The sequence below is a fragment of the Astyanax mexicanus genome, unplaced genomic scaffold (assembly GCF_023375975.1).
Source record: "Astyanax mexicanus isolate ESR-SI-001 unplaced genomic scaffold, AstMex3_surface scaffold_49, whole genome shotgun sequence".
Lineage (NCBI taxonomy): Eukaryota > Metazoa > Chordata > Actinopteri > Characiformes > Acestrorhamphidae > Astyanax > Astyanax mexicanus.
Window position 1 is genome coordinate 1 of NW_026040059.1, and position 24,779 is coordinate 24,779.

A 24,779-nucleotide genomic window follows, 5' to 3' on the forward strand; every position below is an offset into this window, starting at 1 on the left:
AGACGTCCAGGGAGAAATTTGCAGCTTTACTCGCGGACTACAATTCACGTTCATCAGTAAGGTAGACGTACTTGCTATATACATAAATAGTGACCAAAGGAGCGAAACATAAAACTCAAGTAATAATAAAATGTGTCACTGACGTCATCTTGATCCGTGCCTGGGCACGGTTTGCGCTCACACTGCATCTGTACCGTGCCCGGGTCCAAGTGAACCGTGCTCGGGCCCACCTCTCCAAGCGGGCCCGGGCACGGTTCAGCGTACCGTGCCCGGGCACGGTTCGGAGCGATCACACTACCCAAACGAACCGTGCTTTGGGAGGTAACCGTGCCCGGGCACGGTTCGGATTGCCTAGTGTGAGTACACCCTAAGAGAATCAAAAGGTCAGCATAGACTGAGATACACGAGAACCACAAGAGAAATTAGATATGTGTATTCTTTAAATCTCATTCAGCTGAGACTCAGCTGAAATCAGTCTCAATAAGAAAAGAATAAGAATAGAAAAGGCCTAAACCACATGAAGACAGAAGCTGTGTTCAGAATGGCTCACTCATTAACTCTTTCACTATGTAGCATTTTCTATTTACTGAACGAATTATGGAACAACCAAACAATAAACCATGTTTGTCCTGCTCTGAGGACGTCTAATACAACAGCACTGCATTGCATTATAGTATATTTTGGAATTTCTAAATTTTGTGATGCATTAGGTTGTTTCATAGTGAACTATATAGGGAATAGAATGTACTGCTGGGGTTTTAAACAGTACTGCAAAAATGGTTTACACACTATATAGTGCACTATTTCTGGAATAGGGAGCGATTCTGACACAGCCACACACACATTATATTCATCATTAGATTCGCTTATAGAATATCAGAGTTAGACAAATGTTAGAAACATACACACTTTCACACATGCACAGACACACACACACACACACACCAAATGTGATAGAAGATAGCAGAGAAGAGATGTTTTGTCTATCTCTCTCACTGCTTCATTCAACACACACAGAAACACACACACACACACTGTCTCAAAACCCTGGAATCCTCATCTCTTTTCTGTTTCAATCAGGGATGACTTTCACAATGTGGACATTTGTACAAAACTCATCACTACTATTTAAACATGAAGCAGTCTAAACTGCCATCCTCAGAATTCTACAGCATTCTCCATAAAGATAATGAAACGTGTTACATTGAACAGTACCAGCATGGCTCAATATTCTGCCCTACTTTAATATATGTATATTGTGTTTATATGCTAACGATTCCAAACTTTTGAACAGCACTACATAAACACACACACACACAGACGTTTTCCATTCTAGAACTGCAGGTTCATTACAACATCTCAAGGTATAGCAAGGTTTCATTCATAGTCAACTCTGCTATTGGTTACCTGTTTAACTCTTTAACAGGCCAGGATTCTTGACATTACACCACTAAATCTTGAGGATTTCTATATAAGAATTACATAAGCTTTCATGTTTGAGGAGGGACTTTACTGAAAAGCATAATTGCAATTTTAATAGAACATATAAAAAATGTTTAAGTAAATCTGATGATGTCAAAATATAATGAAAAAAAATCATAAAATTAGATTTTCCTGAATAAAAATTTGGGTTGATTACTGTTACTGATCTGGAATTATTTAGTGAAGTAGAGAGAAAACAACCAGCTTCTCCAAGTAACATGTAGGTGGTACAAACCCCTGTAGCCCATATATGGGACAAGACATGTTAAGGGGTTAAACCATTAACAGAGTTTGAACCATTTTGTGCTATCGACTTAGGCAAGTCTGAAACCAGAATCAGTGCTGCCAACTTATTTTAATTTCTTTTAATACATGTATATATTTTAAAAAATTCGCTGGATTGGTCTAAAAGAAATCTAGTGATGTGGTCCAAATTTGGCTAAACTGAGCTGAATTTCTCAAAATATGTGTTTCAAAATTGTGTAAAGAAGTTTAGCCATCATTACAAAAATAAATCTAGCCAAAAATTAAAATTCCATCACCACCTTTAGGATGTATAGGATGATAAAATATTAAGATGTATATCATTTTTTAAACATTTTATAGAAATTACTGAGACAACTCACCACCTCCCACAGGTTTCCGGACAGAATAAATGGTGTCGGGTCCAAAACTGATTTAAAAATGATTGCAATGTACCTCAGTTCCAGAATTAAACCCACACACACACAGCCTCCATAAAGACATGACACATATAGACACACATAGGTCTTCTGTAATGCTGAAAACCTTCTTTATACATTAATTTTACCAAATAATCGTTAGAACTGGGATTAAAACGACCATAGACACAAAGACCACAACTACCATGACCAAGTGAAGAATCCTTTTCTGCAACTGTGTTTACTTTACTTTCCCTTACATAGCCTCACACTACCTCACACTGCCTCACACTACCTAATCTAATCTATATTTGGCGCCATATATAATATTGGTATATTTCTCTACCTCATCTGATGGTAAGATCTCATCCTCTCCTAATCTGCTGTGGTGGTGCACCACCTTTGAACACTTGGGAGATAAGGATCATGCAAGACGAAAAAGCGTCGCGACTACGACAATATTGGTATACACTACTCTTATAGCCAGGTTCTGTGGTCGAGGTACTGCTCCAGGACCCCCGAACTATAAGGTACGAGCTCTAAGCTCCGTTTGGACCGGTACTGTTCCAGGACCAAACCACCAACTGCCACACAAACACCTTTATGGCCGGTTTCTAGGACCGGTACTGTTCCAGGACCCCCGAACCATAAGGCAAACAGGCCAAAAAGCCCCCCCTGGTCCGGTACTGTTCCAGGACCAGGGCATCATCTCGCAAGTCACCTTAACTCCCAGTGCCAGCCCTTTTGATATTACTTAATTAAATGTAACCTACCTTACACAGCAGTTGGTCATGACAGTATAGAAGGTCCATAAATTACAGGCCCAAAGCAGCATCATTCTTTTTTTTTATTTTTTTTTATCACAACCGAGCAGAAACACCAAAAGCTGTAGGGTAATTTACCACAGCATGACTTAGATAAAATTCGGATGTGAGAAATCTCAGAACATGAAATGATGACCAATGAGTCAGAGCTTAGAATTTAAAATATATTAAAGTTTACTTGAAAAATAGTTTCAGCATTACAGATATATAAAAGGAACAAAAAAAAATAGATATATATTAGAAAAGAGTAAAAGTACATCAACGAATACAATCTTGATAGATCAACACATTCGCAACCCAGAGAGAGAGAGAAAGAGAGAGAAAGAGAAAGAGAGAGAGAGAGAGAGAAAGAGAGAGAAGAGAGAGAGAGAGAGAGAGAGAGAGAGAGAGAGAGAGAGAGAGAAAGAAAGAGAAAGAAACTAAAGCCAGTCGAGGGACAGAGAGAACTCCTCAGACTTCATCCAAGCAGTTATACATTTATGCAAATGACGTGATTGAACAGAACTTATCAATATGATTACGTCAGCAAAGTCCAGTTAACAGCATGTTGTCCAGTTTTAATGACGTGATCCGCTCCAGCCTGTCTGTTCTTATCATGATGTTGTTCAGCGCTGTGTCCTTCATGAAAACAGCAGACAGTCCTTAAGTGTCCTAAAGTCTGTGAGAAGATGAAACGGAGGAAAAGAGTGGATGGAAAGATCTTCTGGCCTGTGTGCGACTTTACGCCGTGTAGAACAGGCATGCGCTGGCTATCTGAGGAGAGGTTCCCAGCACTTCACTCAGAGAGCTTGTTGTCTCCTAGTTCATATGCACTGGTCCCAGAACAGCAGAAAAGCAGTGAAGCTTCTCTGCCACTCAGGGTCACGTTCTCCTCACAGCTCTCATTGTTGATGAAAACACTCTGACCTTCCTGATTCCTGAAAAAGTAAAAACAACCTCCAAAGCCTTGTCATAGTGACAGTTAAAAAGAGAGCAGAGATCATAAGGTTATTAAGTGAATTATAATGTGAACAGTAAAAATAATAACTGTATATATAAATGTATAAAACATTTAAGAATAAGAGTGTGAAGGTGTGGTTATCTCCAATCACACCCTTCACCACTCACACACCCATACACTCATACACACTATCACATTCACTCACCCTCACAATCACATACTTACTCATACTTACACTTACACAAACATTCACTCACACACACTCACACACACACACCGGAAAGGTTAATCTATGTCACACACAGACACTGAGGAGTCATCATAAACAGCAAATCCTGCATAGAGGGGCTGAGTGAATGTGGTGTAGAATGTGTGTGAGTGTGTGTGTGTGTGTATCAGAGGAGACGCTGTAGAAGGACAGAATGCCGGAGGGACAGTCCACATACACTCCTACTCTCCTACAGCCGAAGGGAGGAGGGCGGAGTTTAGTGATGTTTAGATTGTGATGAACAGAGTATTCATTATCAGAGCAGAACAGACTCATGGAGTTTCTATTCCATCCAAACTGACGGTCAAAACTCACTCCTTTCCTGCGGATGGTTTTATAACTCAGAACTAATTTAGCTCCTCCCCTCCCACTCCACTCAGCCTCCCAGTAACAGCGCCCAGTAAAACTCTCTCTACTCAGAACCTGCAGATACACATTAAACCCCTCTGGATGATCAGGATATGACTCCAGCTCCTCTCTCCTCACCGCCATCCTGTTCTTCTCACTCAGAGAGAGACGAGGGTGTGCTGTGTTTGGATCCAGTGTCAAATCACAGCCGTCTGAACAGAAGAACACACATTACACACACTGCACTGATACAGAGAGAGAGTGTGTGTGTTTGTGTGTGTGTGTTTGTATGTGTGTGTGAGTGGGTGTTTGTGTGTGTGTGTGTGTGTGTGTGTGTTAAGTCTGTGTGTGTCGGTGTGTGAACTTACATTTCTTTAGTCCTGGTTTGATTCTGATTTTCCCTCTATTTTCCACCCTAAACACAAACACACCAATACACAAACACACACAAACAGGCGGAAGGTATTAATGTAAATTAACTAGTTATTAAATAATGTATTAAATAATCACAATCAAGTAAATAAATGAACATTGTAATCAGTATTCAGACTCTCTCTCCCTTACACACAAATACACACACACAACCCTCCAACTAGGTCAGGGTTCTGCACATGTTTGCAATTTTGCATTGCACTGCATTTAAAAACGTGATGGCAGGAATGTATGAGTGGGAACACTAGGCTCGGCAGATGATGCAATTTACGGAACACGGAACATTTTAACGTAAGCAGATACAGAGAGCCATGTGTATGCCCACTTTAGTCTTGTGAGATCTCATCACACCCATACTTTAGTTACTACTCAAGACGAGAAAGGGTGAATTGTAATAAAATTGTGGCTTACAGTTTACTGAAGTAGGAGGTACATTTATAGTTGCAAGAAAATGTATGTGAACCCCTTAGGATTACTTGGATTTCTGCATAAATTGGTAATTAAATGTGTTCTGATCTTCACAACAAGAGACCAACACAGTCTGCTTAAACTAATACCACAAAAATATATATGTTTGCATGGTTTTATTGAACACAAAATGTTAACATTCACAGTGCAGGGTGGAAAAAGTATGTGAACCTTTGGTAGCAATAACCTTAACCAAACGTTTCCTGTAGTTGCAGATCAGACCTGCACAACGGTCAGGAGGAATTTTGGACCATTTCTCTTCACAAAACTGTTTTAGTTCAGCAATATTCTTGGGTTATCTGGTGTGAATCGCTCTCTCGAGGTCATGCCACAGCATTTCAATTGGGCTGAGGTAAGGACTCTCCAGAAGGTGTATTTTCTTCTGTTGAAGCCGTTCAGTTGTTGATTTACTTGTATGTTTTGGGTCGTTGTTGCATCATCCATCCTCCGTTGAATATCAGTTGGCAGACAGATGGTCTAAATTTTTCTTGCAAAATTTCTTGTCAAACTTGGGAATTCATTTTCCAGTTGAAGACGGCAATCTGTCCAGGCCCTGAGGCAGCAAAGCAGCCCCAAACCATGATATTCACCCTCCACCATATTTCACAGTTGGGATGAGGTTTTGATGATTGTGGGCTGTGCCTTTTTTCCTCTCCGCACAAAGCGCTGTGTTTTTCTTCCAAACAACTAAATTTTGGTTTCATCTGTCCACAGTATATTTAGCCAGTACTGCTGTGGAACATCCAGGTGCTCTTTGGCAAACTTTAAACATGCAGCAATGCACAGCAGTGGCTTCCTCCGTGGTGTCCTCCGATGAGCTCCATTCTTGTTTAATGTTTTCTTTATTGTAGGTTTGTCAACAAATATGTTAGCATGCCCCAGAGATCACTGTAAGTCTTTAGCTGAAACTCTAGGACTCTTCCTCACCTCATTGATCATTCTGTGCTGTGCTCTTGCAGTCCTCTTTACAGGACGACAATACAAACAACTTCAATAACAACAACTACAAAAAATAACCAGCCTGTGATATGTTATTACAATATTTTACAAAAAAAAAACCATAAAAATTACTTCAACCATCCAGACCTGACCAGAGCATTAGTACAGAGAAATTAATATATAGTTAATAAATTAAAATATATAAGCGGTGGCTCAACAATAGCTAGATACGAATCCTGTTTGAATCCTGTTCATGTAGCTTGCCATCAGAGCCGCGAGGGAGAACAATTGCCCTGTCTCTCTCTGGGTGGGTAAATGGCACTCTTTCTCCTCATCACTCCAAGGGTGATGCGGATCAGCACAAGGCCTTTATGAGCAAATAATGCTTTAAATTCAATAACCAAGATTGGGCCAAGGTACCACGACGGTTCTGCCACCGTCTGAAAGAGTCTGTCTTTGGCTATCACATGTGCGACTTTCGGCAACTTTTACTGTATGGTTGATTTTATATGAATTTTTATTTATATTAAATAATACTTAAAATTAAATAACTCAAGATTGACCCAAACCATCACAATGGTTCTACCATCTGAAAGAGATTGTCTTTGGCTATCACGTGTGCGAGATTGGGCAACTTTCACTGCATGGTTGATTTTATATGAATTTTTATGGGACCAGAACATACCATTTCACACAGTAGGGGGGGGGAACGGAAAAAAACATTTCACATGGGGGGGTGGGGAGGGGGGGAGACCGGAACATACCATATCACAAAGAAGAGGGGGGACCGGAACATACCATCATTTAAAAGAGTCTGTTTTAGCCTATCATGTGTGCGACTTTTGGAAACTTACACTCTATGGTTGATTTTTAATAATGCTTAAAGTTAAATTACTCAAGATTGGCACATACTACCACAACGGTTCTGCCATCGTTTGAAAGAGACTGTCTTAACCTATCATCAGTGCGACTTTCGCCAACGTACACGTTATCGTTGATTTTTTATGAATTTTTATTTATATTAAATAATGCTTAAAATTCAATAAGTCAAGATTGGCACATACTAACACAACGGTTCTGCCATCGTTTGAAAGAGACTGTCTTAAGCTATCAAGTGTGCGACTGACTGTGTTAATCTATCATGTGTGCGACTTTCGGCAACGTACACATTATCGTTGATTTTTTATGAATTTTTATTTATATAAAATAATGCTTAAAATTCAATAAGTCAAGATTGGCACATACTACCACAACGGTTCTGCCATCGTTTGAAAGAGACTGTCTTAACCTATCATGTGTGCGACTTTCGGCAACGTACAAATTATCGTTGATTTTTTATGAATTTTTATTTATATTAAATAATGCTTAAAATTCAATAACTCAAGATTGGCACATACTACCACAACGGTTCTGCCATCGTTTGAAAGAGACTGTCTTAACCTATCATGTGTGCGACTTTCGGCAACGTACACGCTATCGTTGATTTTTTATGAATTTTTATTTATATTAAATAATGCTTAAAATTCAATAACTCAAGATTGCGACATACTACCACAACGTTTCTGCCATCGTTTGAAAGAGACTGTCTTATTCTATCATGTGTGCGACTTTCGGCAACGTACACGTTATCGTTGATTTTTTATGAATTTTTATTTATATTAAATAATGCTTAAAATTCAATAACTCAAGATTGCGAAATACTACCACAACGGTTCTGCCATCGTTTGAAAGAGACTGTCTTAACCTATCATGTGTGCGACTTTCGGCAACGTACACGTTATCGTTGATTTTTTATGAATTTTTATTTAAATTAAATAATGCTTAAAATTCAATAACTCAAGATTGCGACATACTACCACAACGGTTCTGCCATCGTTTGAAAGAGACTGTCTAATTCTATCATGTGTGCGACTTTCGGCAACGTACACGTTATCGTTGATTTTTTATGAATTTTTATTTATATTAAATAATGCTTAAAATTCAATAACTCAAGATTGGCACATACTACCACAACGGTTCTGCCTTTGTTTGAAAGAGACTGTCTTATTCTATCATGTGTGCGACTTTCGGCAACGTACACGTTATCGTTGATTTTTTATGAATTTTTATTTATATTAAATAATGCTTAAAATTCAATAACTCAAGATTGGCACATACTACCACAATGGTTCTGCCATCGTTTGAAAGAGACTGTCTTAACCTATCATGTGTGCGACTTTCGGCAACGTACACGCTATCGTTGATTTTTTATGAATTTTTATTTATATTAAATAATGCTTAAAATTCAATAACTCAAGATTGCGACATACTACCACAACGGTTCTGCCATAGTTTGAAAGAGACTGTCTTATTCTATCATGTGTGCGACTTTCGGCAACGTACACGTTATCGTTGATTTTTTATGAATTTTTATTTATATTAAATAATGCTTAAAATTCAATAACTCAAGATTGGCACATACTACCACAAAGGTTCTGCCATCCTGTGGAAGAGACTGTCTTATTCTATCATGTGTGCGACTTTCGGCAACGTACACGTTATCGTTGATTTTTTATGAATTTTTATTTATATTAAATAATGCTTAAAATTCAATAACTCAAGATTGCGAAATACTACCACAACGGTTCTGCCATCGTTTGAAAGAGACTGTCTTATTCTATCATGTGTGTGACTTTCGGCAACGTACACGTTATCGTTGATTTTTTATGAATTTTTATTTATATTAAATAATGCTTAAAATTCAATAACTCAAGATTGCGACATACTACCACAACGGTTCTGCCATCGTTTGAAAGAGACTGTCTAATTCTATCATGTGTGCGACTTTCGGCAACGTACACGTTATCGTTGATTTTTTATGAATTTTTATTTATATTAAATAATGCTTAAAATTCAATAACTCAAGATTGGCACAAACTACCACAACGGTTCTGCCATTGTTTGAAAGAGACTGTCTTAACCTATCATGTGTGAGAATTTCGGCAACGTACACGTTATCGTTGATTTTTTATGAATTTTTATTTATATTAAATAATGCTTAAAATTCAATAACTCAAGATTGGCACATACTACCACAAAGGTTCTGCCATTGTTTGAAAGAGACTGTCTTAACCTATTATGTGTGCGACTTTCGGCAACGTACACGTTATCGTTGATTTTTTATGAATTTTTATTTATATTAAATAATGCTTAAAATTCAATAACTCAAGATTGGCACATACTACCACAAAGGTTCTGCCATTGTTTGAAAGAGACTGTCTTAACCTATCATGTGTGCGAATTTCGGCAACGTACACGTTATCGTTGATTTTTTATGAATTTTTATTTATATTAAATAATGCTTAAAATTCAATAACTCAAGATTGGCACATACTACCACAAAGGTTCTGCCATTGTTTGAAAGAGACTGTCTTATTCTATCATGTGTGCGACATTCGGCAACGTACACATTATCGTTGATTTTTAATGAATTTTTATTTATTCTAAATAATGCTTAAAATTCAATAACTCAAGATTGGGACATACTACCACAACGGTTCTGCCTTTGTTTGAAAGAGACTGTCTTAACCTATCATGTGTGCGAATTTCGGCAACGTACACGTTATCGTTGATTTTTTATGAATTTTTATTTATATTAAATAATGCTTAAAATTCAATAACTCAAGATTGGCACATACTACCACAAAGGTTCTGCCATTGTTTGAAAGAGACTGTCTTATTCTATCATGTGTGCGACATTCGGCAACGTACACATTATCGTTGATTTTTAATGAATTTTTATTTATTCTAAATAATGCTTAAAATTCAATAACTCAAGATTGGGACATACTACCACAACGGTTCTGCCTTTGTTTGAAAGAGACTGTCTTAACCTATCATGTGTGCGAATTTCGGCAACGTACACGTTATCGTTGATTTTTTATGAATTTTTATTTATATTAAATAATGCTTAAAATTCAATAACTCAAGATTGGCACATACTACCACAAAGGTTCTGCCTTTGTTTGAAAGATACTGTCTTAACCTATCATGTGTGCGAATTTCGGCAACGTACACATTATCGTTGATTTTTTATGAATTTTTATTTATATTAAATAATGCTTAAAATTCAATAACTCAAGATTGGCACATACTACCACAAAGGTTCTGCCATTGTTTGAAAGAGACTGTCTTATTCTATCATGTGTGCGACATTCGGCAACGTACACATTATCGTTGATTTTTTATGAATTTTTATTTATTCTAAATAATGCTTAAAATTCAATAACTCAAGATTGGGACATACTACCACAACGGTTCTGCCTTTGTTTGAAAGAGACTGTCTTAACCTATCATGTGTGAGAATTTCGGCAACGTACACGTTATCGTTGATTTTTTATGAATTTTTATTTATATTAAATAATGCTTAAAATTCAATAACTCAAGATTGGCACATACTACCACAAAGGTTCTGCCATTGTTTGAAAGAGACTGTCTTAACCTATTATGTGTGCGACTTTCGGCAACGTACACGTTATCGTTGATTTTTTATGAATTTTTATTTATATTAAATAATGCTTAAAATTCAATAACTCAAGATTGGCACATACTACCACAAAGGTTCTGCCTTTGTTTGAAAGATACTGTCTTAACCTATCATGTGTGCGAATTTCGGCAACGTACACATTATCGTTGATTTTTTATGAATTTTTATTTATATTAAATAATGCTTAAAATTCAATAACTCAAGATTGGCACATACTACCACAAAGGTTCTGCCATTGTTTGAAAGAGACTGTCTTATTCTATCATGTGTGCGACATTCGGCAACGTACACATTATCGTTGATTTTTTATGAATTTTTATTTATTCTAAATAATGCTTAAAATTCAATAACTCAAGATTGGGACATACTACCACAACGGTTCTGCCTTTGTTTGAAAGAGACTGTCTTAACCTATCATGTGTGAGAATTTCGGCAACGTACACGTTATCGTTGATTTTTTATGAATTTTTATTTATATTAAATAATGCTTAAAATTCAATAACTCAAGATTGGCACATACTACCACAAAGGTTCTGCCATTGTTTGAAAGAGACTGTCTTAACCTATTATGTGTGCGACTTTCGGCAACGTACACGTTATCGTTGATTTTTTATGAATTTTTATTTATATTAAATAATGCTTAAAATTCAATAACTCAAGATTGCGAAATACTACCACAACGGTTCTGCCATCGTTTGAAAGAGACTGTCTTATTCTATCATGTGTGCGACATTCGGCAACGTACACATTATCGTTGATTTTTTATGAATTTTTATTTATTCTAAATAATGCTTAAAATTCAATAACTCAAGATTGGGACATACTACCACAAAGGTTCTGCCATTGTTTGAAAGAGACTGTCTTAACCTATTATGTGTGCGACTTTCGGCAACGTACACGTTATCGTTGATTTTTTATGAATTTTTATTTATATTAAATAATGCTTAAAATTCAATAACTCAAGATTGGCACATACTACCACAAAGGTTCTGCCTTTGTTTGAAAGATACTGTCTTAACCTATCATGTGTGCGAATTTCGGCAACGTACACATTATCGTTGATTTTTTATGAATTTTTATTTATATTAAATAATGCTTAAAATTCAATAACTCAAGATTGGCACATACTACCACAAAGGTTCTGCCATTGTTTGAAAGAGACTGTCTTATTCTATCATGTGTGCGACATTCGGCAACGTACACATTATCGTTGATTTTTTATGAATTTTTATTTATTCTAAATAATGCTTAAAATTCAATAACTCAAGATTGGGACATACTACCACAACGGTTCTGCCTTTGTTTGAAAGAGACTGTCTTAACCTATCATGTGTGAGAATTTCGGCAACGTACACGTTATCGTTGATTTTTTATGAATTTTTATTTATATTAAATAATGCTTAAAATTCAATAACTCAAGATTGGCACATACTACCACAAAGGTTCTGCCATTGTTTGAAAGAGACTGTCTTAACCTATTATGTGTGCGACTTTCGGCAACGTACACGTTATCGTTGATTTTTTATGAATTTTTATTTATATTAAATAATGCTTAAAATTCAATAACTCAAGATTGCGAAATACTACCACAACGGTTCTGCCATCGTTTGAAAGAGACTGTCTTATTCTATCATGTGTGTGACTTTCGGCAACGTACACGTTATCGTTGATTTTTTATGAATTTTTATTTATATTAAATAATGCTTAAAATTCAATAACTCAAGATTGCGACATACTACCACAACGGTTCTGCCATCGTTTGAAAGAGACTGTCTAATTCTATCATGTGTGCGACTTTCGGCAACGTACACGTTATCGTTGATTTTTTATGAATTTTTATTTATATTAAATAATGCTTAAAATTCAATAACTCAAGATTGGCACAAACTACCACAACGGTTCTGCCATTGTTTGAAAGAGACTGTCTTAACCTATCATGTGTGAGAATTTCGGCAACGTACACGTTATCGTTGATTTTTTATGAATTTTTATTTATATTAAATAATGCTTAAAATTCAATAACTCAAGATTGGCACATACTACCACAAAGGTTCTGCCATTGTTTGAAAGAGACTGTCTTAACCTATTATGTGTGCGACTTTCGGCAACGTACACGTTATCGTTGATTTTTTATGAATTTTTATTTATATTAAATAATGCTTAAAATTCAATAACTCAAGATTGGCACATACTACCACAAAGGTTCTGCCATTGTTTGAAAGAGACTGTCTTAACCTATCATGTGTGCGAATTTCGGCAACGTACACGTTATCGTTGATTTTTTATGAATTTTTATTTATATTAAATAATGCTTAAAATTCAATAACTCAAGATTGGCACATACTACCACAAAGGTTCTGCCATTGTTTGAAAGAGACTGTCTTATTCTATCATGTGTGCGACATTCGGCAACGTACACATTATCGTTGATTTTTAATGAATTTTTATTTATTCTAAATAATGCTTAAAATTCAATAACTCAAGATTGGGACATACTACCACAACGGTTCTGCCTTTGTTTGAAAGAGACTGTCTTAACCTATCATGTGTGCGAATTTCGGCAACGTACACGTTATCGTTGATTTTTTATGAATTTTTATTTATATTAAATAATGCTTAAAATTCAATAACTCAAGATTGGCACATACTACCACAAAGGTTCTGCCTTTGTTTGAAAGATACTGTCTTAACCTATCATGTGTGCGAATTTCGGCAACGTACACATTATCGTTGATTTTTTATGAATTTTTATTTATATTAAATAATGCTTAAAATTCAATAACTCAAGATTGGCACATACTACCACAAAGGTTCTGCCATTGTTTGAAAGAGACTGTCTTATTCTATCATGTGTGCGACATTCGGCAACGTACACATTATCGTTGATTTTTTATGAATTTTTATTTATTCTAAATAATGCTTAAAATTCAATAACTCAAGATTGGGACATACTACCACAACGGTTCTGCCTTTGTTTGAAAGAGACTGTCTTAACCTATCATGTGTGAGAATTTCGGCAACGTACACGTTATCGTTGATTTTTTATGAATTTTTATTTATATTAAATAATGCTTAAAATTCAATAACTCAAGATTGGCACATACTACCACAAAGGTTCTGCCATTGTTTGAAAGAGACTGTCTTAACCTATTATGTGTGCGACTTTCGGCAACGTACACGTTATCGTTGATTTTTTATGAATTTTTATTTATATTAAATAATGCTTAAAATTCAATAACTCAAGATTGGCACATACTACCACAAAGGTTCTGCCTTTGTTTGAAAGATACTGTCTTAACCTATCATGTGTGCGAATTTCGGCAACGTACACATTATCGTTGATTTTTTATGAATTTTTATTTATATTAAATAATGCTTAAAATTCAATAACTCAAGATTGGCACATACTACCACAAAGGTTCTGCCATTGTTTGAAAGAGACTGTCTTATTCTATCATGTGTGCGACATTCGGCAACGTACACATTATCGTTGATTTTTTATGAATTTTTATTTATTCTAAATAATGCTTAAAATTCAATAACTCAAGATTGGGACATACTACCACAACGGTTCTGCCTTTGTTTGAAAGAGACTGTCTTAACCTATCATGTGTGAGAATTTCGGCAACGTACACGTTATCGTTGATTTTTTATGAATTTTTATTTATATTAAATAATGCTTAAAATTCAATAACTCAAGATTGGCACATACTACCACAAAGGTTCTGCCATTGTTTGAAAGAGACTGTCTTAACCTATTATGTGTGCGACTTTCGGCAACGTACACGTTATCGTTGATTTTTTATGAATTTTTATTTATATTAAATAATGCTTAAAATTCAATAACTCAAGATTGGCACATACTACCACAAAGGTTCTGCCATTGTTTGAAAGAGACTGTCTTAACCTATCATGTGTGCGAATTTCGGCAACGTACACGTTATCGTTGATTTTTTATGAATTTTTATTTATATTAAATAATGCTTAAAATTCAATAACTCAAGATTGGCACATACTACCACAAATGTTCTGCCTTTGTTTGAAAGAGACTGTCTTAACCTATCATGTGTGCGAATTTCGGCAACGTACACATTATCGTTGATTTTTTATGAATTTTTATTTATATTAAATAATGCTTAAAATTCAATAACTCAAGATTGGCACATACTACCACAAAGGTTCTGCCATCGTTTGAAAGAGACTGTCTTACCCTATCATGTGTGCGAATTTCGGCAACATACACGTTATCGTTGATTTTCTATGAATTTTTATTTATATTAAATAATGCTTAAAATTCAATAACTCAAGATTGGCACATACTACCACAAAGGTTCTGCCATTGTTTGAAAGAGACTGTCTTATTCTATCATGTGTGCGACATTCGGCAACGTACACATTATCGTTGATTTTTTATGAATTTTTATTTATTCTAAATAATGCTTAAAATTCAATAACTCAAGATTGGCACATACTACCACAAAGGTTCTGCCATTGTTTGAAAGAGACTGTCTTAACCTATTATGTGTGCGACTTTCGGCAACGTACACGTTATCGTTGATTTTTTATGAATTTTTATTTATATTAAATAATGCTTAAAATTCAATAACTCAAGATTGGCACATACTACCACAAAGGTTCTGCCATTGTTTGAAAGAGACTGTCTTAACCTATCATGTGTGCGAATTTCGGCAACGTACACGTTATCGTTGATTTTTTATGAATTTTTATTTATATTAAATAATGCTTAAAATTCAATAACTCAAGATTGGCACATACTACCACAAATGTTCTGCCTTTGTTTGAAAGATACTGTCTTAACCTATCATGTGTGCGAATTTCGGCAACGTACACATTATCGTTGATTTTTTATGAATTTTTATTTATATTAAATAATGCTTAAAATTCAATAACTCAAGATTGGCACATACTACCACAAAGGTTCTGCCATCGTTTGAAAGAGACTGTCTTAACCTATCATGTGTGCGACTTTCGGCAACGTACACGTTATCGTTGATTTTTTATGAATTTTTATTTATATTAAATAATGCTTAAAATTCAATAACTCAAGATTGGCACATACTACCACAAAGGTTCTGCCATTGTTTGAAAGAGACTGTCTTAACCTATCATGTGTGCGAATTTCGGCAACGTACACGTTATCGTTGATTTTCTATGAATTTTTATTTATATTAAATAATGCTTAAAATTCAATAACTCAAGATTGGCACATACTACCACAAAGGTTCTGCCATTGTTTGAAAGAGACTGTCTTAACCTATCATGTGTGCGAATTTCGGCAACGTACACGTTATCGTTGATTTTTTATGAATTTTTATTTATATTAAATAATGCTTAAAATTCAATAACTCAAGATTGGCACATACTACCACAAATGTTCTGCCTTTGTTTGAAAGAGACTGTCTTAACCTATCATGTGTGCGAATTTCGGCAACGTACACATTATCGTTGATTTTTTATGAATTTTTATTTATATTAAATAATGCTTAAAATTCAATAACTCAAGATTGGCACATACTACCACAAAGGTTCTGCCATCGTTTGAAAGAGACTGTCTTAACCTATCATGTGTGCGAATTTCGGCAACGTACACGTTATCGTTGATTTTCTATGAATTTTTATTTATATTAAATAATGCTTAAAATTCAATAACTCAAGATTGGCACATACTACCACAAAGGTTCTGCCATTGTTTGAAAGAGACTGTCTTAACCTATCATGTGTGCGAATTTCGGCAACGTACACGTTATCGTTGATTTTTTATGAATTTTTATTTATATTAAATAATGCTTAAAATTCAATAACTCAAGATTGGCACATACTACCACAAATGTTCTGCCTTTGTTTGAAAGAGACTGTCTTAACCTATCATGTGTGCGAATTTCGGCAACGTACACATTATCGTTGATTTTTTATGAATTTTTATTTATATTAAATAATGCTTAAAATTCAATAACTCAAGATTGGCACATACTACCACAAAGGTTCTGCCATCGTTTGAAAGAGACTGTCTTAACCTATCATGTGTGCGACTTTCGGCAACGTACACGTTATCGTTGATTTTTTATGAATTTTTATTTATATTAAATAATGCTTAAAATTCAATAACTCAAGATTGGCACATACTACCACAAAGGTTCTGCCATTGTTTGAAAGAGACTGTCTTAACCTATCATGTGTGCGAATTTCGGCAACGTACACGTTATCGTTGATTTTTTATGAATTTTTATTTATATTAAATAATGCTTAAAATTCAATAACTCAAGATTGGCACATACTACCACAAAGGTTCTGCCATTGTTTGAAAGAGACTGTCTTATTCTATCATGTGTGCGACATTCGGCAACGTACACATTATCGTTGATTTGTTATGAATTTTTATTTATTCTAAATAATGCTTAAAATTCAATAACTCAAGATTGGGACATACTACCACAACGGTTCTGCCTTTGTTTGAAAGAGACTGTCTTAACCTATCATGTGTGAGAATTTCGGCAACGTACACGTTATCGTTGATTTTTTATGAATTTTTATTTATATTAAATAATGCTTAAAATTCAATAACTCAAGATTGGCACATACTACCACAAAGGTTCTGCCATTGTTTGAAAGAGACTGTCTTAACCTATCATGTGTGCGAATTTCGGCAACGTACACGTTATCGTTGATTTTCTATGAATTTTTATTTATATTAAATAATGCTTAAAATTCAATAACTCAAGATTGGCACATACTACCACAAAGGTTCTGCCATTGTTTGAAAGAGACTGTCTTAACCTATCATGTGTGCGAATTTCGGCAACGTACACGTTATCGTTGATTTTTTATGAATTTTTATTTATATTAAATAATGCTTAAAATTCAATAACTCAAGATTGGCACATACTACCACAAAGGTTCTGCCATTGTTTGAAAGAGACTGTCTTATTCTATCATGTGTGCGACATTCGGCAACGTACACATTATCGTTGATTTTTTATGAATTTTTATTTATTCTAAATAATGCTTAAAATTCAATAACTCAAGATTGGGACATACTACCACAACGGTTCTGCCTATGTTTGAAAGAGACTGTCTTAACCTATCATGTGTGAGAATTTCGGCAACGTACACGTTATCGTTGATTTTTTATGAATTTTTATTTATATTAAATAATGCTTAAAATTCAATAACTCAAGATTGGCACATACTACCACAAAGGTTCTGCCATTGTTTGAAAGAGACTGTCTTAACCTATTATGTGTGCGACTTTCGGCAACGTACACGTTATCGTTGATTTTTTATGAATTTTTATTTATATTAAATAATGCTTAAAATTCAATAACTCAAGATTGGCACATACTACCACAAAGGTTCTGCCATTGTTTGAAAGAGACTGTCTTATTCTATCATGTGTGCGACATTCGGCAACGTACACGCTATCGTTGATTTTTTATGAATTTTTATTTATATTAAATAATGCTTAAAATTCAATAACTCAAGATTGGCACATACTACCACAAAGGTTCTGCCATTGTTTGAAAGAGACTGTCTTAACCTATCATGTGTGCGAATTTCGGCAACGTACACGTTATCGTTGATTTTTTATGAATTTTTATTTATATTAAATAATGCTTAAAATTCAATAACTCAAGATTGGCACATACTACCACAAAGGTTCTGCCATTGTTTGAAAGAGACTGTCTTATTCTATCATGTGTGCGACATTCGGCAACGTACACCTTATCGTTGATTTTTTATGAATTTTTATTTATTCTAAATAATGCTTAAAATTCAATAACTCAAGATTGGGACATACTACCACAACGGTTCTGCCTTTGTTTGAAAGAGACTGTCTTAACCTATCATGTGTGAGAATTTCGGCAACGTACACGTTATCGTTGATTTTTTATGAATTTTTATTTATATTAAATAATGCTTAAAATTCAATAACTCAAGATTGGCACATACTACCACAAAGGTTCTGCCATCCTGTGAAAGAGACTGTCTTATTCTATCATGTGTGCGACATTCGGCAACGTACACATTATCGTTGATTTTTAATGAATTTTTATTTATTCTAAATAATGCTTAAAATTCAATAACTCAAGATTGGGACATACTACCACAACGGTTCTGCCTTTGTTTGAAAGAGACTGTCTTAACCTATCATGTGTGCGAATTTCGGCAACGTACACGTTATCGTTGATTTTTTATGAATTTTTATTTATATTAAATAATGCTTAAAATTCAATAACTCAAGATTGGCACATACTACCACAAAGGTTCTGCCTTTGTTTGAAAGATACTGTCTTAACCTATCATGTGTGCGAATTTCGGCAACGTACACATTATCGTTGATTTTTTATGAATTTTTATTTATATTAAATAATGCTTAAAATTCAATAACTCAAGATTGGCACATACTACCACAAAGGTTCTGCCATCGTTTGAAAGAGACTGTCTTATTCTATCATGTGTGCGACTTTCGGCAACGTACACGTTATCGTTGATTTTTTATGAATTTTTATTTATATTAAATAATGCTTAAAATTCAATAACTCAAGATTGGCACATACTACCACAAAGGTTCTGCCATTGTTTGAAAGAGACTGTCTTAACCTATCATGTGTGCGAATTTCGGCAACGTACACGTTATCGTTGATTTTCTATGAATTTTTATTTATATTAAATAATGCTTAAAATTCAATAACTCAAGATTGGCACATACTACCACAAAGGTTCTGCCATTGTTTGAAAGAGACTGTCTTAACCTATCATGAGTGCGAATTTCGGCAACGTACACGTTATCGTTGATTTTTTATGAATTTTTATTTATATTAAATAATGCTTAAAATTCAATAACTCAAGATTGGCACATACTACCACAAAGGTTCTGCCATTGTTTGAAAGAGACTGTCTTATTCTATCATGTGTGCGACATTCGGCAACGTACACATTATCGTTGATTTTTTATGAATTTTTATTTATTCTAAATAATGCTTAAAATTCAATAACTCAAGATTGGGACATACTACCACAACGGTTCTGCCTTTGTTTGAAAGAGACTGTCTTAACCTATCATGTGTGAGAATTTCGGCAACGTACACGTTATCGTTGATTTTTTATGAATTTTTATTTATATTAAATAATGCTTAAAATTCAATAACTCAAGATTGGCACATACTACCACAAAGGTTCTGCCATTGTTTGAAAGAGACTGTCTTAACCTATTATGTGTGCGACTTTCGGCAACGTACACGTTATCGTTGATTTTTTATGAATTTTTATTTATATTAAATAATGCTTAAAATTCAATAACTCAAGATTGGCACATACTACCACAAAGGTTCTGCCATTGTTTGAAAGAGACTGTCTTAACCTATTATGTGTGCGACTTTCGGCAACGTACACGTTATCGTTGATTTTTTATGAATTTTTATTTATATTAAATAATGCTTAAAATTCAATAACTCAAGATTGGCACATACTACCACAAAGGTTCTGCCATTGTTTGAAAGAGACTGTCTTATTCTATCATGTGTGCGACATTCGGCAACGTACACGCTATCGTTGATTTTTTATGAATTTTTATTTATATTAAATAATGCTTAAAATTCAATAACTCAAGATTGGCACATACTACCACAAAGGTTCTGCCATTGTTTGAAAGAGACTGTCTTAACCTATCATGTGTGCGAATTTCGGCAACGTACACGTTATCGTTGATTTTTTATGAATTTTTATTTATATTAAATAATGCTTAAAATTCAATAACTCAAGATTGGCACATACTACCACAAAGGTTCTGCCATTGTTTGAAAGAGACTGTCTTATTCTATCATGTGTGCGACATTCGGCAACGTATACCTTATCGTTGATTTTTTATGAATTTTTATTTATTCTAAATAATGCTTAAAATTCAATAACTCAAGATTGGGACATACTACCACAACGGTTCTGCCTTTGTTTGAAAGAGACTGTCTTAACCTATCATGTGTGAGAATTTCGGCAACGTACACGTTATCGTTGATTTTTTATGAATTTTTATTTATATTAAATAATGCTTAAAATTCAATAACTCAAGATTGGCACATACTACCACAAAGGTTCTGCCATTGTTTGAAAGAGACTGTCTTAACCTATCATGTGTGAGAATTTCGGCAACGTACACGTTATCGTTGATTTTTTATGAATTTTTATTTATATTAAATAATGCTTAAAATTCAATAACTCAAGATTGGCACATACTACCACAAAGGTTCTGCCATTGTTTGAAAGAGACTGTCTTATTCTATCATGTGTGCGACATTCGGCAACGTACACATTATCGTTGATTTTTTATGAATTTTTATTTATTCTAAATAATGCTTAAAATTCAATAACTCAAGATTGGGACATACTACCACAACGGTTCTGCCTTTGTTTGAAAGAGACTGTCTTAACCTATCATGTGTGAGAATTTCGGCAACGTACACGTTATCGTTGATTTTTTATGAATTTTTATTTATATTAAATAATGCTTAAAATTCAATAACTCAAGATTGGCACATACTACCACAAAGGTTCTGCCATTGTTTGAAAGAGACTGTCTTAACCTATTATGTGTGCGACTTTCGGCAACGTACACGTTATCGTTGATTTTTTATGAATTTTTATTTATATTAAATAATGCTTAAAATTCAATAACTCAAGATTGGCACATACTACCACAAAGGTTCTGCCATTGTTTGAAAGAGACTGTCTTAACCTATTATGTGTGCGACTTTCGGCAACGTACACGTTATCGTTGATTTTTTATGAATTTTTATTTATATTAAATAATGCTTAAAATTCAATAACTCAAGATTGGCACATACTACCACAAAGGTTCTGCCATTGTTTGAAAGAGACTGTCTTATTCTATCATGTGTGCGACATTCGGCAACGTACACGCTATCGTTGATTTTTTATGAATTTTTATTTATATTAAATAATGCTTAAAATTCAATAACTCAAGATTGGCACATACTACCACAAAGGTTCTGCCATTGTTTGAAAGAGACTGTCTTAACCTATCATGTGTGCGAATTTCGGCAACGTACACGTTATCGTTGATTTTTTATGAATTTTTATTTATATTAAATAATGCTTAAAATTCAATAACTCAAGATTGGCACATACTACCACAAAGGTTCTGCCATTGTTTGAAAGAGACTGTCTTAACCTATCATGTGTGCGAATTTCGGCAACGTACACCTTATCGTTGATTTTTTATGAATTTTTATTTATTCTAAATAATGCTTAAAATTCAATAACTCAAGATTGGGACATACTACCACAACGGTTCTGCCTTTGTTTGAAAGAGACTGTCTTAACCTATCATGTGTGAGAATTTCGGCAACGTACACGTTATCGTTGATTTTTTATGAATTTTTATTTATATTAAATAATGCTTAAAATTCAATAACTCAAGATTGGCACATACTACCACAAAGGTTCTGCCATTGTTTGAAAGAGACTGTCTTAACCTATCATGTGTGAGAATTTCGGCAACGTACACGTTATCGTTGATTTTTTATGAATTTTTATTTATATTAAATAATGCTTAAAATTCAATAACTCAAGATTGGCACATACTACCACAAAGGTTCTGCCATTGTTTGAAAGAGACTGTCTTATTCTATTATGTGTGCGACATTCGGCAACGTACACATTATCGTTGATTTTTTATGAATTTTTATTTATTCTAAATAATGCTTAAAATTCAATAACTCAAGATTGGGACATACTACCACAACGGTTCTGCCTTTGTTTGAAAGAGACTGTCTTAACCTATCATGTGTGAGAATTTCGGCAACGTACACGTTATCGTTGATTTTTTATGAATTTTTATTTATATTAAATAATGCTTAAAATTCAATAACTCAAGATTGGCACATACTACCACAAAGGTTCTGCCATTGTTTGAAAGAGAATGTCTTAACCTATTATGTGTGCGACTTTCGGCAACGTACACGTTATCGTTGATTTTTTATGAATTTTTATTTATATTAAATAATGCTTAAAATTCAATAACTCAAGATTGGCACATACTACCACAAAGGTTCTGCCATTGTTTGAAAGAGACTGTCTTAACCTATTATGTGTGCGACTTTCGGCAACGTACACGTTATCGTTGATTTTTTATGAATTTTTATTTATATTAAATAATGCTTAAAATTCAATAACTCAAGATTGGCACATACTACCACAAAGGTTCTGCCATTGTTTGAAAGAGACTGTCTTAACCTATCATGTGTGCGAATTTCGGCAACGTACACGTTATCGTTGATTTTTTATGAATTTTTATTTATATTAAATAATGCTTAAAATTCAATAACTCAAGATTGGCACATAATACCACAAAGGTTCTGCCATTGTTTGAAAGAGACTGTCTTATTCTATCATGTGTGCGACATTCGGCAACGTACACCTTATCGTTGATTTTTTATGAATTTTTATTTATTCTAAATAATGCTTAAAATTCAATAACTCAAGATTGGGACATACTACCACAACGGTTCTGCCTTTGTTTGAAAGAGACTGTCTTAACCTATCATGTGTGAGAATTTCGGCAACGTACACGTTATCGTTGATTTTTTATGAATTTTTATTTATATTAAATAATGCTTAAAATTCAATAACTCAAGATTGGCACATACTACCACAAAGGTTCTGCCATTGTTTGAAAGAGACTGTCTTAACCTATCATGTGTGAGAATTTCGGCAACGTACACGTTATCGTTGATTTTTTATGAATTTTTATTTTTATTAAATAATGCTTAAAATTCAATAACTCAAGATTGGCACATACTACCACAAAGGTTCTGCCATTGTTTGAAAGAGACTGTCTTAACCTATCATGTGTGCGACTTTCGGCAACGTACACGTTATCGTTGATTTTTTATGAATTTTTATTTATATTAAATAATGCTTAAAATTAAATAACTCAAGATTGGCACATACTACCACAAAGGTTCTGCCATTGTTTGAAAGAGACTGTCTTAACCTATCATGTGTGCGACTTTCGGCAACGTACACGTTATCGTTGATTTTTTATGAATTTTTATTTATATTAAATAATGCTTAAAATTCAATAACTCAAGATTGGCACATACTACCACAAAGGTTCTGCCATTGTTTGAAAGAGACTGTCTTATTCTATCATGTGTGCGACATTCGGCAACGTACACGCTATCGTTGATTTTTTATGAATTTTTATTTATATTAAATAATGCTTAAAATTCAATAACTCAAGATTGGCACATACTACCACAAAGGTTCTGCCATTGTTTGAAAGAGACTGTCTTAACCTATCATGTGTGCGAATTTCGGCAACGTACACGTTATCGTTGATTTTTTATGAATTTTTATTTATATTAAATAATGCTTAAAATTCAATAACTCAAGATTGGCACATACTACCACAAAGGTTCTGCCATTGTTTGAAAGAGACTGTCTTATTCTATCATGTGTGCGACATTCGGCAACGTACACCTTATCGTTGATTTTTTATGAATTTTTATTTATTCTAAATAATGCTTAAAATTCAATAACTCAAGATTGGGACATACTACCACAACGGTTCTGCCTTTGTTTGAAAGAGACTGTCTTAACCTATCATGTGTGAGAATTTCGGCAACGTACACGTTATCGTTGATTTTTTATGAATTTTTATTTATATTAAATAATGCTTAAAATTCAATAACTCAAGATTGGCACATACTACCACAAAGGTTCTGCCATTGTTTGAAAGAGACTGTCTTAACCTATCATGTGTGAGAATTTCGGCAACGTACACGTTATCGTTGATTTTTTATGAATTTTTATTTTTATTAAATAATGCTTAAAATTCAATAACTCAAGATTGGCA

At 34.2% G+C, this 24,779-nt stretch overlaps 1 protein-coding gene across 5 annotated transcripts in view; it reads right to left on the reverse strand.

The window, feature by feature from the left end:
• Positions 1-3,118: 3,118 nt before the first annotated feature.
• LOC125797546 (stonustoxin subunit beta-like) overlaps positions 3,119-24,779 on the reverse strand; it is a 172,430-nt gene continuing 150,769 nt past the window's right edge. For all 5 annotated transcript variants that reach the window (XR_007436373.1, XM_049473987.1, XM_049473988.1 and 2 more), the window contains 2 exons: positions 4,893-4,939; positions 3,119-4,736 (listed from right to left, as the gene is read on the reverse strand). Coding sequence is in view for 4 of the 5 variants with exons in the window: in XM_049473987.1 (XP_049329944.1) it covers positions 4,228-4,736; positions 4,893-4,939 (556 nt within the window). In the remaining variant the exon portion in view is untranslated. The remainder of the gene's footprint in view (positions 4,737-4,892; positions 4,940-24,779) is intronic.